Below are 18,113 nucleotides of genomic sequence, written 5' to 3'. Positions count from 1 at the left end.
GGTGCCAGGCTCATTCTGGAGCACGTCTTCAGTGCTGCTGCTGGGATGTTGTCAGTACCCATAGCCTTTGCTGCATCCAGTTCCTTCAGCCATTTCTTGATATCACGCTGAGTGAATTGAATTTGCTAAAGACTGGCATCTGTGATGCACGGGACCTCAACAGGAGGCCGAAATGGATCATCCACTCAGCACCTCTGACTAAAGATGGTTGCAAATGCTTCAGCCTTGTCTTTTGTACTGATGATTTCAAAAGGAAGTTAGATGGGCACTTGAGGGAAATAAACTTGCAGGGCTATGGTGATAGACCAGGGGGTATGGGACTGACTGAATTGCTCCACAGAGAGTCACCATGGACTCAATGAGCCAAACAGCCTCCTCCTTTGCCATCATGACTCTATGATTAGATGGCGAGCTTAGCTTTTCCTACTGGTTCATGAAACCCCATCCAAAGACTGTGTAAGATTGATCATGTTTTACTTTCTCACATAACTTAACTCACGTAAACTAAACTAATAACTTAAGATAAACTATCCTCACTATTAACGTTTGGAGGATCGCTCTCAACTTCCCATCCCGACAGCCCCATGAGCACAGGAAAACTCAGGGTCTTTGTTTTTGATGCACTTTTGATGTAAAACAGAGTATTTCTGCAATCATAGAAAATATTACCTTAAATTTATAGGTTACAGCTTGTCCAGCCGCCATGTTGGTCAAATGAGTGAGTCTCGGCCCACTATCAAATTCGGAAACATTTAACACAAGCTCACTCGAGGTCTCTGATGCTAGATTAGAAACAGACAAAGCAACCCGATGAAGCCCAGCTTTTCTACATCTGTATATTATAACAGGGCTACCAGTTGTCACTGTCTGGTCATCAAACAGAGTCCATTTGTATATATACGCTCTGTTTTTCCACAGGTATTCTGAAAATTAATGTAGAAAATGAACAGTTATAGCATGTATTCAAATCAAAAATTCAAAACCTACTTCACCAACATTTTAGTTCTGGCCATAAATCACTTATTTTGCATTTATTCTAGCAATTTCTAAAATAAGGACACTATGAGATGACAACCTTATATATGCTCAGGCTAAATTTTCAGTAGGACACAGAAGATTAAAACCAACTTAATGAAACCCAAACTCAGTGAAGGCCAATTATGAGTTCTACCTGATGTTTTGAAGTCAAAGTATATACGTTGCAATTCACATAAAGTTTTGTTAATCGAAGTAAATTAGAAATGAAACATAAGTAAAGGTAAGATTTTATTTGCATACTAGTGATGGGTAAAAGAGTGAGATAATAAAATGTTAGAAACTTAATCTGCATAAACCTGATCAACACCTGTCTAAAGAGCATTTCCACAACAGAGACTTTTATCTGCAGTGGAAGACTTTTGTTAGTGTTTGTTTATTTAAAAAAAATACAATTCTCAGGTTCATGTTTATGATTCAGTGGAATATCAGATAACAAACTCTGCATTTCTTGCTTTTGCATCACAATTACCCCCAGCTATCTGAATTTTAGGATGAGGAAAATCAAAAAGGCAACTGTTGTAATTTTATTTTAATCTTGGTTCAGTATTGAATAGCTGTCATTTTTAATGTTTATTAAAACTTACCATTAACTTTTGCAATAAGAATGACATCTTCTCCAACAATGGGTTGTTGTTGTTGTATTTCTATGGAGACAACATGAATCTCTTTAACCACCAATGCTGTTACTGAAACATTGTGAGAAGAGATCAGATTTGCAACCCGAAGCAACAGCTGCAATTCCCCTAGTTGATTGAAGGCAAAAGGCAGATCCAGCGAACTGTCCGTCACATAACTGCTGTTGTTCGACACAATGGAATCATTCACCAGTACTTCAACAGTCAGGTCTGTGCCAGAAGTTACACAGGTAGAGATGATTATTGTTTGGTTAACTGTGATTATATTGGGAATACTGGTTATGATATCTCCCACAGGATCTTGCACTGTAAACCTGATTGCATTTGCTGTTATGTTATTCAAATTGTTTCTTGCTGTTACATTCACCAAGTAGACGCCTGGCTGTGTATATCTATGCACCATTAGTGGTGTACTCACTGGTACGTTTGTAGAATTGGAAGAAAATATCCATATATATGTGATGTTAGTTCCACTGAGTACATGAGCATGAACAATAATTGTGGAATCAGTTGGTAGGTATCTAGGACTAGAGCTGGACAGAGAGAGGCCTTTGATTGCATCCTGGACTTCAATGGTGGCACTATCTGAGGCACTGCTAATTGGATTTGAAGCTGTTACTTGTAGCATGTAGATTCCGGATGTATCAAATAAATACTGGAGATACCAGTCAGCAGTCCTTTTCACATCTAAAATGCTGTTGCCTTTTTGGATAATCCAAACACATTGTGACCCTGTTTTATGAACATCACTTGCAACACTAAAGTTCAGGTTTACTCTTGAAGGCACTATTTTATTCCCTAAAAGTAAATCAATTTTCTTTATGGGATCATAAACTTGTATGAGCTCTGCCAGTGTTGCATAGACCACACCCAGTCCATAATACAGGCCAATTGAAATGTTAAAAACACCAACAAAGCTGTATGTGTGGAAGATTTGAATGCGCAAAGTACAATTCTGTAAACCATAGTCTTCCATAAGTTGGAGGTGGGAATGACTTTCAAATGCTGGTGAATGGTCACCCAGTGTGTGGCGGTGAGTCATTCCAGGCTCAAATGTGATGTCGAAGGCTAATAATTGGCGAATTGTTGTGAACAGCTCCATTTCCAATGTCAGGTTTTCACCAATGGCAACACTATAACCACTTTTTGACTGAAATGTCAGGCTGGAGACCGATTCCCTTACAACAGCCTAGAGAAACAAAAATGATAACTGTACGTTAGTAGGCCATCTTATTGTCAAAGCTCATGCAATTGAGTCACCTGAAAATGTACATGTAATTTCAGGGACATTTCATCCAAGTATTCCATGGGACCAGATATCCTCTGCTACCATAGCCAGTGGCCATTATTTGATTGTAAACACAGATAATAAGCATTAGGAGACTATTCATCCACAGGTGGCCATAATGCTGTTTTAAACCAATGCACATTTCCAACAAGGGTGGCTGAGTAGCATCCTGGAGCAGAAATCCAAGCCAATTGTCTCTGCAAGATAGAGGTGCAAAATCCAAATATGGCAGCTCGATGCTGGTTCAGTTGAGATCACCAAACTGAGCACAGACCAGGCATTCCTTAACTGTGAGACACAGCTAACAATAAGCTTAATTCTTGCAGCCGTAACAGTCCTCCTAACAGTTAACTAAATTTGTTTAATATTTTTCAGAACATCATGGTGTAGTGGATAAGGGAGTACCACTGCTGTTATCTATACAGACTTCCTCTATACAAGGGGTTTGATAGGGTTCTGTACAAAAATTGATCAGCAAAAATTAAAAAACACAGAATTAGAGGCAATGTTGCACCTTGGCTGGATCTTGGTTGGGAGATTGGAGACAGAGAGTAAGGATAAAAAATATATACTCTGACTGGTGGAATGTGACAGATGGTGCTCCCCAGGAACCGATAGTGAGGTATCAACTTTTCACTATACTTATTAATGACTTGGATGAAGAAATAGAGTTGTATATCCATGTTTACACATGGCATTGAGTTTGGAGGCACAGCAAGTAGTTGTTACAGTCAGGTGAGGAGGGGTTGAAGGGCTTCCCTCGTTTCCCTTTCCATGTTTGACCACAACAGATTTAATTCTTTCTTAAAAAATTGGACTGGCTAATTCAGTAGGTGTTTGATTACTTACTTGCTCTGATCATAAGAAGAATCAATCAGACAGGTTTTCTTGAGTTTAACAAGAGGTTAACTTTACTGTACCTAAACTGAACTAATGAAAATAATAACTATGTGCCAACTTTCACTCACACTTTCACACACAATAGGTTACAGAATGGGGAAAGGTAGATTGGTTGAGTTAGAGTCCATAGAAAAAGGGGTATACAGTCTGTGGCGTTTGGTGATTGGGCTGGCTTCTAGCTGAATTCGGTGATCCTGAGGCTTTCAGTTTGAAGAGGTAGATGACTGATTCGGTAGGTTTCTTGGAGACAGCGATGCAACTGATTTCCTCCAATGGGGTTTCTGATTGTACCTGGAGTATGCAAAGATGGTCAGTCAACAGGCAGAGTTTGAAGCTTGTAGGCTGAAATGGAGAGAGAGAGAGAGAGAGAGAGACCCCAACTTGTGCCTGCATGTGTCACAGTCCAGAAGCTTCTCTTTGCTGCTGTAGAGAAACACAAGCTTAAAACCACAGATGGGGAGGGGCTTGGCACATGACAGTCACCCAGTGATTCAAACATGGTAGCAGTGTTTCTCTTCTTACTAAAAAGAACAGGCAGTTCCGTTAAACTTCCTGAGTCTTGGTTCTTGACGGGATGAGCAGCCATTTTGTCTTCACCTCAAAGGATACATAGGATACAGTACTGCAAATTAGGTGGCCACCCTAAGATGCCAGCAGTCATCATTTATCTGTTTTCTCTTAAGTTTCTTCAAAAAATATAAATTCAGATCTCCAGTTAGTGGATTAGAGAAAATTATCATTCAACAAAGCACGTTTGCGTGACATAGTGCAGATGGGAGCAGGAAGATACATACAGATTCAGTGAGTGGGCAAAATGGTGATGAATCAAGTTCAATGTGGGCAAGTATGAGCTCATCCAATTTGGATCCAAGAAAGACAAATCGGACTATTTTCTAAATGGTGAGAAACGAGAAAGTTTGGAGGAGTAAAGAGATTTGGGTGTCTATGTACATATCGGTGTAGCGGGTACAGTAGCATAGTGGTCACGTTATTAGACTAATAATCCAGAGGCCTGGAATAATGATCTGGAGACATGAGATTCAGTCCCACCACAGGAGCTGGGGAATTGAAATTTAGTTCATCAGATAAATCTGGGAAAAAAGCTACTATCAGTAACGGTGGCCATGAAACTACCAGATTGTCGTAACAACCCACCTGGTTCACCGATGTCCTTTAGGGAAGGAAATCTGCTGACCTTTCCCGGTCTGACCTATATGTGACTCCAGACCTATAGCAATGTCAGTGACTCTTAACTGCCCTCTGAAATGACCTCGCAAGTCATTAGGTTGTACCAAACCACTGTTGCTAAATTACAGGAATAAAACCAGATGGAAAACACGACAATGACCCGTCTAACCAGCAGGACAGATCCACCAGAGGTGGCATACAGATGGAAGGTAGTGGCCCTGGGAATCTTGGACACTTACTCTGGACCCTATGAAGTCTCATGGCATCTGGTAAAACATAGGCAAGAAAATGTTGTGCTGATTGCCATCTACCAGAGAGTCATAGAGTTATACAGCACAGAAACAGGCCCTTCGGCCCATCATGTCCATACCGGTCATCAAACACCCATCTATTCTAATCCCATTTTCCAGCACTTGGCCCGTAGCCTTGTATGCTATGTAGTTTCAAGTGCTCATCTAAATACTTCTTAAATGTTGTGAGGGTTCCTGCTTCTACCACCCTGACCCCCTCCAGGCAGTGTGTTCCAGATTACAACCACCCTCTGGGTGAAAATTGTTTTCCTCAAATCCCCTCTAAACCTCCTGCCCCTTACCTTAAATCTATGCCCCCCAATTATTGACACCTCCGCTAAGTGACAAAGTTTCTTCCTATCTATCCTATCAATGCCCCTCATTATTTTGTATACCTCAATCAGGTCTCCCCTCAGCCTTCTCTGCTCTAAGGAAACAACCCCAGCCTATCCAGTCTCTCTTCATAGCTGAAACACTCCAGCCCAGGCACAATCCTGGTGAATCTCCTCTGCACCCTCTCCAGTGAAATCACATCCTTCCTATAGTGTGGTGACCAGAACTGTACACAGTACTCCAGTTGTGGCCTAACTAGCGTTTTATACAGCTCCATCATAACCTCCTTGCTCATATATTCAATGCCTCGGCTGATAAAGGCAAGTATCCCATATGCCTTCCTAACCACCTTATCTGCTGTGCTGCTGACTTCAGTGATCTATGGACAAGTTCACCAAGGTCCCTCTGACCCTCTGTACTTCCTAGGGTCCTACCATCCATTGTATATTCCCTTGCCTTGTTAGTCCTCCCAAAATGCATCACCTCACACTTCTCAGGATTAAACTCCATTTGCCACTGCTCCGCCCATCTTACCAGCCCATCTATATCGTCCTGAAATCTAAGGCTTTCCTCCTCACCATTTATGACACCACTAATTTTCGTGTCATCTGCGAACTGAATCATTAATGTACACTACAAACAGCAAGGGTCCCAGCACTGATCCCTGTGGTACACCACTGGTCACAGGCTTCCAATCACAATAACATCCCTCAACCATCACCCTCTGCCTCCTGCCACTAAGCCAATTTTGCATCCAATTTGCCAAATTGCCCTGGATCCCATGGGCTCTTACCTTCTTAATCAGTCTCCCATGCGGGACCTTATCAAAAGCCTTACTGAAGTCCATGTAGACTACATCAACTGCTTTACCCTCATCTACACACCTAGTCACCGCCTCAAAAAATTCAATTAAGCTTGTTAGACATGATCTCCCGCTGACAAAGCCATGCTGACTATCCTTGATTAATCCCCGCCTCTCCAAGTGGTGATTAATCCTGTCCCTCAGAATTTTTTCCAATAGTTTCCCTACCACTGACGTTAGACTCACTCACCTGTAATTACCTGGTTTATCCCTGCTACCCTTCTTAAATAATGGTACCACATTCGCTGTCCTCCAATCCCCTGGCACCTCTCCTGTGGCCAGAGAGGATTTGAAAATTTATGTCAGAGCCCCTGGTCTCTCCTCCCTTGCCTCACATAACAGCCTGGGGTACATCTCATCTGGGCCTGGGGATTTATCCACTTTTAAGCTCAGTAAAACCGCTAATACCTCCTCCCTTTCAATGCTCATATGTTCAAGTGTATCACAAACCCCCTCCCTGATCTCTGCACCTACATCGTCCTTCCCCATAGTGAACACAGATGAAAAGTAATCATTTAAAACCTCACCGACATCCTCCAGCTCCACACACTGATTGCCACTTTGATCCCTAATGGGCCCTACTCTTTCCCTGCTTATCCTCTTGCCCTAATGTACTTATAAAACACCTTGGGATTTTCCTTTATCTTGCCCGCCGGTGTTTTTTCATGTCCCCCTCTTCGCCCCCTAATTACTTTTTTAAGTACCCCCCCTACACTTTCTATACTCCTCTAGGGCCTCCGCTCTTTTCAGCCCTCTGAATCTGCCATGAGCCTCCTTTTTTTTCCTTATCCAATCCTCTATATCCCTTGACATCCAGGGTTTCCTGGACTTGTTGGTCCTACCCTTCACCTTTACGGGAACACGTTGGCTCTGAACTCTCACTATTTTCTTTTTGAATGAGTTCCACTGGTCTGATGTAGAGTTTCCTACAAGTAGCTGCTCCCAGTCCACTTTGGCCAGATCCTGTTTTATCATATTGAAATCGGCCTTCCCCCAATTCAGTACCTTTATTTCCGGTTCATCTTTGTCCTTTTTTCATAACTACCTCAAATCTTACAGAATTATGGTCACTATCCCCGAATGCTCCCCCACTGACACTTCTACCACTTGTCTGGCTTCTTTCCCTAGGATTAGGTCCAGTACCGCCCTTCTCTTGCAGGACTTTCTACATGCTGGCTCAAAAAGCTCTCCTGGATGCACTTTAAGAATTCTGTCCCTGTTAAGCCTTTTGCACTAAGACTATCCCAGTTAATATTGGGGAAGTTCAAATCCCTTACTATTATTACCCTATTATTTTTATACCTCTCTGAGATTTGCCTACATATCTGCTCCTCTATCTCTCCCTGACTATTTGGAGGCCTGTAGTACACTCCCAGCCAAGTGATTGCCCCCTTTTTGTTTTTAAGTTCTACCCATATGGCCTCATTAGAGGAACCTTCTAAAATATTATCCCTCCTTACTGGAGTAATTGACTCCTTGATCAATAGTGCAATGCCACCTCCTCTTTTACATCCTCCCCCACCCCTCCGTCATGCTTGAAGATTCTCTACTCTGGAATATTGAGCTGCCAGTCCTGCCCTTCCCTCAACCATGTCTCTGTGATAGCAATAATATCATATTCCCATGTGTTAATCAATGCCTTCAATTCATCCGCCTTACTTGTAAGATTCCTTGCGTCAGAATAGATGCAATCCAGCCTTATATTATTCGCTTGTGCCTTAACAGGTTTATATTTGCTCTGTCTTCCTGACTGACTTAATTTCTCTTCTATATTTGACTGTGTATCACCCCCTACTGTACCTCCACTCTGTATCCTATCCCCCTGCCAAATTAGTTTAAACCCCCCAACTCCACCCCAACAGCACTAGCAAATGTCCCAGCAAGGATATTGGTCCCGTTTCAGTTCAAGTGCAACCTGTCCAACTTGTACAGGTCCCACCTTCGCCAGAAACAGACCCAATGATCCAGGAAACTAAAGCCCTCCCTCCTGCACCATCTCCTCAGCCACGCATTCATTTGCTCTATCCTCCTATTCCTATACTCACTAGCATGTGGCACTGGGAGTAATCCAGACATTACAACCTTTGAGGTCCTGCTTTCTAATTTGCTACCTAGCTCCCTAAATTCTTGTTGCAGGACCTCATCCCTCTTTCTACCTATGTCGTTGGTACCAATGTGAACCACGACCTCTGACTGTTCACCCTTCACCTTCAGAATGTCCAGGAGCCGCTCCTTGACCCTAGCACCAGCAAGGCAACATACCATCCTGGAGTCATGTTTGCGGCCACAGAAATGCCTATCTGTACCCCTCACGTTAGAATCCCCTATCCCGAGAGCTCTCCCACTCTTTTCCTCCCCTCCTGTGCAGCTGAGCCACCTGTGGTGCCACAGACTTGGCTCTTGCTGCATTCCGCGAGATGCTATCTCCCCCAACAGTAACCAAAGCGGAAAATCTGTTAGATAGGGAGATGGACCCAGGGGACTCCTGCACTACCTGCCTAGTTCTTGGACTCTGCCTGGTGGTCACCCATTTCCTTTCTGCCTGAGCAGTCTATATCCGCGGTGTGACCACCTCCCTGTACGTGCTATCCACGAAGATCTCAGCCTCGCGGATGCTCCACAGTGTCCCCAGCCGCCGCTCCAGATCCGAAACACGGATTTCAAGTAGCTGCAGCTGGAGACACTTCCTGCACACGCATTCACCCTGGACACTGGAAGTGTCCCTGACTTCCCACATTGCACAGGAGGAGCACTCCATGTTGTAGAGATGCCCTGCCATGACTTACCCTTAATTTACTCCCTTAAATGACTCAAAAATTTGAGATTATTTACACTAGGGACCCTAATTCCCTAAAAACTACTACTTACCATATAAAAAAAATTAGTAATTATGAATAAATTACACTAATTTAAAAGAAAATACTTAAATAGTACTAACCTTATCACTTATAAGGTAGGTTTTGAGGTTTTCTTTTCAAAAGAACTTTCTCTCCCCTGATTTTTTAAGCTATTTACAGGCACTAACAGCTGTTACTTACCCAACCAATCAGCTTACAGATTTCCTGTGATGTCACTGTAAGTCTTTTTTTCCTCCTTTGAAACTCAGCGCTCTCTCTCAGCTAATGAATCAGTACTTTTCCATCTTGAACATCATTTGGAAGAATCAATGAAGGTAGCAAGGGCATGAAATGTAATCTGAATGTCCATCATTAATACTGGCTCAGTAACACTAAATGGCATAGCTGAAGCACAAAGCTACCAGACAGGCCTTCAGCAAATGGAAAGAAAACCAACACAAGGGAACAAGCTACTTGACCTCTTCCTCACCAATCTACCTGTCACAGCTGCATCTTTCCATGACAGCACTGGTACGACTGACCATTGCACAGTGTTTGTGGAGACAAAGTTCTGTCTTCACAGTGAAGACACCCTCATGGTGCTAAATGGGATCGATTCAAAACAGATATAGCAGCTCAAAACTGGACAACCAAGAGATGCTGTGGATAATCAGCAACAGCAGAATTGTTTCCTACCACAATGTGTAACGTCCTTGGCCTGGCATATCCCTCATTCTATCATTACCATCAAGGCAGGAAACAGCCCTAGTACAATGAGGATTCTAGAAGAGCATGGCAGGAGCAACACCAGGCATAACAGAAAATGAGGTGCCAACCTGGTGAAGCCACAACACAGGGTTACATGCACACTAAACAGTTGAAGCAGCATGAAATAGACAGAACTAAGCAATCCCGCAACCAACACATCAGATGAAAGCTCTGCAGTTCTGTCACATCCAAACGTGAGTGGTGGTGGAAAATTAACATCACTAACAGGAGGAGTAGATCCATGAAGATCCACATTCTCCATGGCACAGCCCAGCACATGAGGGGAAAAGACAAGACCGAAGCATTTGCAACCATCTTCAGCCAGAAGTGCCGAGTGGATGATCCATCTTGGCCTCCTCCTGAGGTCCCCTCAGGAAGACAGTTTTCAGCCAATTTGATTCACTCCAAGTGATATCAAGAAACAGATGAGCACACTGGAGACAGCAAAGACTATGAGTCCAACCAAATCCTGGCTGTAATGCTGAAGATGTCTGCTCCAAAACTATCCACACCTCAAGCTAAACTGTTCCAGTGCAGCTACAATAATGGCATCTACCTGGCAATGTGGAAACTTGCCCAGATGTGTCCCGTCACAAAAAAACAGGACTTCAACCAGGCCAATTACCATCCCATCAGTCTACTCTCAATCATCAGCAAAGTAATGGAACGGGTCATCGAGAGTGCCATCAAACAGCACCTACTCACCTATTCACTGAAGCTAAGTTTGGGTTCTGCCGGAATCACTCGGCTCCAGACCTCATTACAGCTTCAGTCTAAATATTGACAAAACAGCTGAATTCCAGAGGTGAGATAGCACAAAAGAAGATGGTTGTAGTTGTTGGCAGCCAAACATCTAAGCCCCAGGACATTGCTGTAGGAGTTCTTCAGGGTAGTGTCCTAGGCCCAACCACCTTCAGCTGCATCATCAATGACATTCCCTCCATCTTGAGGTCAGATGTGAGGATGTTCACTGATGATTGTAGTGTTCAGTTCTATTTAAAACTCCTCATAAAGCATGTCTTACTGCATGGGGACATGTTCACACTTGGGCAGATAAGTAGCAAGTAATATTTGTGCCACTCAAATGCCAGGCAATGACCATCTCCTACAAGAGAGAATCTAACAACCTCCCCTTGACATTCAAAGGTATTACCATCATCGAATCCCCATCAACAACATCCTGGGGGTCACCACTGGTAAGAGACTTAACTGAACCAGCCACATTTTCCATTCTCTTTTCAATCACCAACAGGGTAATCTTGCAGCGATCAGGCGGAGTTCCCGGGAAAAGGGATCTCTGCGTCTTTTCTACTGCTTTAATTGGAGATCTCCTGCGCTGACCCAGGCCTCACTGCGTGGGGTCGATCAGCAAACTAGCGGGAGCTGGTACCAGACAGTGTCCAAAGATAAAGCGGTAAGAAATATCAAAAAAGGAGGGCAGCAGACATAATACATCGTGATAATAAAAGCAAAATACTGCGGATGCTGGAAATCTGAAACAAAAACAAGAAATGCTGGAATCACTCAGCAGGTCTGGCAGCATCTGTGGAAAGAGAAGCAGAGTTAACGTTTCGGGTCAGTGACCCTTCTTCGGAACTGACAAATATTAGAAAAGTCACAGATTATAAACAAGTGAGGTGGGGGTGGGGCAAGAGATAACAAAGGAGAAGGTGCAGATTGGACCAGGCCACATAGCTGACCAAAAGGTCACGGAGAACAGGCAAACAATATGTTAATGGTGTGTTGAAAGACAAAGCATTAGTACAGATTAGGTGTTAACGGACTGAATATTGAACAGCAGCAAGTGCAAACCTGAAGAAAAACAACCTGAAAAAAAACAGTGGGTAAGCAAACTGAACAAACTAAGATGAAATGAAATAAATGCAAAAAAAGATTGTAAAAAATGTAAAAAGGAATGTAAAAAAAAGGAAGAAAAAAATAACTAAAAATGAAAGTAAAATGGGGGGCTGTCATGCTCTGAAATTATTGAACTCAATGTTCAGTCCGGCAGGCTGTAGTGTGCCTAATCGGTAGATGAAATGCTGTTCCTCGAGCTTGCGTTGATGTTCACTGGAACACTGCAGCAATCCCAGGACAGAGATGTGAGCATGAGAGCAGGGGGGAGTGTTGAAATGGCAAGCAACCGGAAGCTCAGGGTCCTGCTTACGGACTGAGCGGAGATTTTCCGCAAAGCGGTCACCCAGTCTGCGCTTGGTCTCCCCAATGTAGAGGAGACCACACTGTGAGCAGCGAATACAGTATACTACATTGAAAGAAGTACAAGTAAATCGCTGCTTCATCTGAAAGGAGTGCTTGGGGCCTGGGATAGTGAGGAGAGAGGAGGTAAATGGGCAGGTATTACACCTCCTGCGATTGCAGGGGAAGGTGCCCTGGGACAGGGACGAGGTGGTGGGGGTAATGGAGGAGTGGACCAGGGTGTCGCGGAGGGAACGATCCCTTCGGAATGCTGACAGGGGAAGGGAGGGGAAGATGCGACTGGTAGTGGCATCACGCTGGAGGTGGCGAAAATGGCGGAGGATGATCCTTTGGATATGGAAGCTGGTGGGATGAAAAGTGAGGACAAGGGGAACCCTGTCATGGTTCTGGGAGGGAGGGGAAGGGGTGAGGGTAGAGGTGCGGGGAATGGGTCGGACACGGTTGAGGGCCCTGTCAACCACAGTGGGGGGAAATCCTTGGTTGAGGAAAAAGGAGGTCATATCAGAAGCACCGTCATGGAAGGTAGCATCATCAGAGCAGATGCGTCGGAGACGGAGAAACTGGGAGAATGGAATGGAGTCCTTACAGGAGGTAGGGTGTGAAGAAGTGTAGTCGAGGTAGCTGTGGGAGTCAGTGGGCTTATAATGGATATTGGTAGACAACCTATCCCCAGAGATGGAGACAGAGAAGTCGAGGAAGGGAAGGGAAGTGTCAGAGATGGACCATGTAAAGGTGAGAGAAGGGTGGAAATTGGAAGCAAAGTTGATAAAGTTTTCTAGTTCGGGGCGGGAGCAGGAAACGGCACCGATACAGTCATCAATGTACCGGAAAAAGAGTTGGGGGAGGGGGCCTGAGTAGGACTGGAACAAAGAATGCTCGACATATCCCACAAAAAGACAGGCATAACTAGGACCCATGCGGGTACCCATAGCGACACCTTTTACTTGAAGGAGGTGCATGGAGTTGAAGGAGAAGTTGTTCAATGTGAGAACAAGTTCAGCCAGGCGGAGGAGGGTGGTGGTGGATGGGGACTGGTTGGGCCTCTGTTCCAGGAAGAAGTGGAGAGCCCTCAAACCATCCTGGTGGGGGATGGAGGTGTAGAGCGATTGGACGTCCATAGTGAAGAGACGGCGGTTGGGACCAGGAAACTGGAAATTGTCAAAATGAGGTAGGGCGTCAGAAGAGTCACGGATGTAGGTGGGAAGAGACTGGACCAGCGGAGAAAAGATAGAGTCTAGATAGGAAGAAATAAGTTCAGTGGGGCAGGAGCAGGCTGACACAATGGGTCTGCCGGGACAGTCCCGTTTGTGGATTTTGGGAAGGAGGTAGAAGCGGGCTGTCCGGGGTTGTGGGACTATGAGGTTGGAAGCCGTAGAGGGAAGATCTCCAGAGGAGATGAGGTCAGTGACAGTCCTTTGGACGGTGGCTTGATGTTCGGTGGTGGGGTCATGGTCCAGAGGGAGGTAGGAAGAGGTGTCTGTGAGTTGGCGTTGAGCTTCTGCAAGGTAGAGGTCGGTACGCCATACAACAACAGCACCACCCTTGTCTGCAGGTTTGATGACCATGTCGGGGTTAGACCTGAGAGAATGGAGTGCCTCAAGTTCAGAGGCGGACAGGTTAGAGTGAGTGAGGAGGGCAGAGAAATTGAGACGACCAATGTCTCGCCGACAGTTTTCAATGAAGAGATCAAGAGCGGTTAAGAGGCCAGGGGGAGGGGTCCAGGTAGAGGGAGAATGCTGGAGGCGGGTGAATGGGTCTGCTGGTCGGGGGGAGGACTCCTGGTCGAAGAAGTGAGCCTGGAGGCGGAGGCGACGGAAGAAGAGCTCAACGTCATGCCGAGCGCGAAATTCATTGAGGTGGGGGCGTAAGGGGATAAAACCGAGACCTTTGCTGAGTACAGAACGCTCAGCATCAGAGAGGGGGAGGTCAGAGGGTATAGTGAATACACGGCAAGGGGTCAGATCAGAAGGGGTTGAGTCAGAGGGAAGTGAAGCGGAAGGAGGATCTGGAGGGGCATTAGTCCCCATCAGCTGCTGGAGCTTGCGTTCCTTAACACCTGAAAGGAAGAAAAAAAGTTTTTTGTTAATGCGTCGGATGAGACGTAAGATGAGATGAAACTGCGGAGTAGAACAGCTTTGAGATAAGGTGAGACGGTGCTGCTGGAGAGAGAGGTCCAGTGTGTGCATGTGGCGGTGCATAGCACTGAGTGTGGATCTCAGGATGCGGCGAGAGTAGCAGTCCGAGGAACGTTGTATTTCTCGGAGATACCTGTGATCCTGGGTGGTTTCAAAGCATGATGGGTGAAACTGCAGTTGGAATCCACGTGGAATAAGTGGGAGCCGGAGACAGTCACTGAGGAAGGAGATGTGGCTGTGAAAACGAGTTTTGGTAGATACCTTATCAAACACCAGGAGGGAAATAGAAAGCAATGAAGGTGAACAAGGTAAAAGAGACAAACGGAAATCCCGTCGGAGAGAAGAGCAGAACTTCTTCAAGGTACATCGTGAGCTGGTCCAGCAACTGAAGAGTGCACCAAGTGGGGGAATGAGTTGCTTCCCCCATCGTCTGCTGTAGGCACCGCCCCGCCCACCCCCCACCTCCCTCAGAACTTGCAGTGGCTGTAAGAACAGGTCAGAGAATTGGCAAGAACAGATTGTGAAATGGAGCAGCTCAATTTTAACTGTCCCATCTCTCCTTTCCTGCTAACCATGGAGAGTTAAGTTTTCCTCTGTAGTGTAGTGTAATTGGATGAATAAAATTACAGAGACATTGATAGATCAAATGAATGGGAAAAACTGTGGCAGATGGTTTTCAACACAATTAAATGTATCATCATCCATTATGGACCAAAAAAGATAGATCTGAGTAATGTTTTAATCATGAAAAGCAAGGAACAGTGGAGGTCCACAGAGATTTTGGGGTCCATGTATACAGATTACTAAAATGTAGTGGTCAGGTACAAAGAATAATCAAAAAGGCTAATAGAATGTTGCCTTTATATCTAGAGTAAAAAGAGGAGGAAGTGTGATAGCTATACAAAGCCCTGGATAGACCACACCTGGAGTACTGTGTACAGTTCTGGGCACCACAAATTAAAAAAGATACATCAGGCTTGGAAGAAGTGTAGTGCAGATTCAGCAGAATGTTATCAGGGATCCAAGGCTTAATTTATAAGGACAGGTTACATAAACTGGGCTTGCATTCCCTGGAATACAGAAAGTTAATGGGTGGTTTGATTGAGGCATCTAGGATTTTGAAAGGAATTGATAGGGTAGATTGAGAGAAACTTTTTCCAATGGTGGGGGAGTCTAGAACAAGGGAACATAACCTGAAAATCCAAGCCAGGCCATTCAGGAAATAAGTTGGGAAACACTTCTTCATGCAAATGTGGAATAAGTGTGGAACCCTCTGCACAAAAAGCAGTAGATGCTAGCTCAATGAATTACTTTAAACCTAAGGTCAATAGATTTTTACGAGTCAAGGTTTTTAAGGGATATGGAGTCAAGGCAGAAGAATGGAATTAGGATACAGATTGCCATGATCTCACTGACTGGTGCAACATACTCAAGAGGCTAAATGGTCTACTCCTGTTTCAATAGCTGGAATTTTACATCGTGACGGAGGCCCCAACCACTGGCTTAAAAGTCGGTGGTGAGCCCGCCTCTGCTGGGCCTCCAAGTCATGCAGCGATTTTGTGGGGTCCAGGGCTTAATTGGCCTTGGTCGGGGCTTCCGCTCCTCTGAGGCAGGAAGTCCCGCCTCCAGGAGCTGCTGGCCAATCAGCAGGCTGGCAGCTCGAGTCCCAGCAGCGTCACCGAGAGCGATGACCACTGCTGGGACTGCATCCAGTGTGAGAAGCAGCATGGATGTCGGCACCGAAAGACGAGTAGGGTTTCAGGCCTCACCGGGGAAAATCGTCTGTGCCCCAGCGAGGGGGGTGGGGGTCAATTAGAAAGGCGGCGGGAAGTGCTCCAGTGGGGGTGATTTGTGCCACAGGTGGGTCCTTTGTGGGGAGCAGCGTGCCCGATCAGATGGACCCCCTCCCCAACACTGAAAGAGGCCACCTGGTTTTACTGACTAAAACCGACCTGGTTTTACTGACTAAAATACCAATGGCGGCGGGAAGAGTTCCTTCAGTGGCCATTAATTGGCCATTGAGAGCCTCAATTGGCCTCAGTTGGCAGGCCGTTTTTAAACCTCCCCTGCTGCTGGTAAAATGGCAGCGGGGGCAGGCAGTCAACGGAAATGGCACCCTTCCTCCACCCACCCCCCCCCACCCCACCACCGACTCCAGTCCACTCCTGGGGCGATGTAAAATTCCAGCCTATGTTCCTAATATTTAATGGATTAGTGGGGGTGGGGCAGGCAATTTCCACAAAAGCCAATACCATTAATATTGTGCAATATACTTTTTTGGTGACACTCTTAATCCCATTATCTCGAATTGCTTGTATTTTCATCAGTGTCAGATCTGTAACCACCAGAAACTCCCTCCAGTGCAACATCATTCAAAATGCTTTATCCTGACATAAGTCAAACTTGGAAGAACAAATTCACTACTTGGGTGCACTTCAGTGGACCTGGAATGAGAATTTCACACACTGACGACTCCATTCACTAAAATCTGTTAACAAACTCATAAACCAACAAACAGAGATTACAACAAAATGGCCAGTGTGTGAAATATGAATTTCATATCGACTAAAACAATAGTCATGGCTTGTAGAAATGCTTACCACGTAGATAGTTTTCTGGATCCAATCATATACGTTTGAGACATTAACAGTCACTTGGTAGACCCCTTCGTGCTGAAATGTATGATTCTGCATTCAAAAATAAATACAGATTATTAAATTTATTACCAACCACCAGATTTAGTTTATGACTCATTATCATTGTTGTACAGATAAATTTTTGGACCCTTAGTTTGATTCTTAGAAAATTAACCATCTAATGGCTGTTATTATGTCTGGCTATATGTGAATATTAACTTGACAGGTTTTATTAGCTAAGCACTGAGAAAGGCCAGAGATTAACCGACCTTAGCATTGATAGTTTGAACTCAACTGACATAAGACTGAACATTCTGTCCTAATGCAATGAGGGGGAAACAAGTGCACATAGAACAAATTCACCATCAAACAGTAGAATTTTCTAATACCAAGCCTCTCATATGTAAAAAACACCTCACTGCAATACCTCTTGTGTGATTTATCATGTCAGCTTTTTCAGTATTTCTGAAGAATTTGTTCTAAGTAAATTTTCCAGATTTCTGATGACGGGTTTAGGAAGATTTCACTGCCATGACTTTTTGTTGACCCCCATTTCATCTGCAATAACTGTACTGCAATTAAACATGCACAATGCAAACACAGCAGAGATCTTTCCCCAAAGCAGTGCTGCTGTTCACATGACCCAGAGGTCACTTGCAACCCACTTCATCATTACTTGTGGTCCTCATTAGAACTGCTCTTCAACATTCTGGGGAAAGTGGGGGCTGTACTGTTGGGACAGTCTACACCTGAACCGTGCTGGGATCAGTGATCTAGCGAGTTACATAACTAGGGAACAAGCGGGTTTTAAACGAAATAGTGGAGGCAAGGGATCAAATTTGGGAAGATGTGGCAAATCAAAGGGTAGAGACAAGGCAAGAGAGAAAGGTATCAATATAGGAAAAGATAAACAGACCATGACATGAAGGGACAGTGAGTACAAATCTAAGAGTAAATCAGCAGTTAAGGCTAGAGGTTACAAAAAT

The 18,113-nt window shown here is 44.6% G+C and overlaps 1 protein-coding gene across 6 annotated transcripts in view; it reads right to left on the bottom strand.

Moving 5' to 3' along the window:
* The window catches only part of LOC137347091 (polycystin-1-like protein 1), a 433,612-nt gene that overhangs the window by 299,610 nt on the left and 115,889 nt on the right, over positions 1-18,113 (bottom strand). For all 6 annotated transcript variants that reach the window (XM_068011179.1, XM_068011196.1, XM_068011185.1 and 3 more), the window contains exons 7-9: positions 17,092-17,178; positions 1,623-2,862; positions 670-923 (exon numbers count right to left, since the gene is read on the bottom strand). In XM_068011179.1, the coding sequence (XP_067867280.1) occupies positions 670-923; positions 1,623-2,862; positions 17,092-17,178 (1,581 nt within the window). The remainder of the gene's footprint in view (positions 1-669; positions 924-1,622; positions 2,863-17,091; positions 17,179-18,113) is intronic.

The sequence above is a fragment of the Heterodontus francisci genome, chromosome 2 (assembly GCF_036365525.1).
Source record: "Heterodontus francisci isolate sHetFra1 chromosome 2, sHetFra1.hap1, whole genome shotgun sequence".
NCBI classification, from domain to species: domain Eukaryota; kingdom Metazoa; phylum Chordata; class Chondrichthyes; order Heterodontiformes; family Heterodontidae; genus Heterodontus; species Heterodontus francisci.
This window is presented reverse-complemented; position numbering and strand designations above follow the sequence as displayed.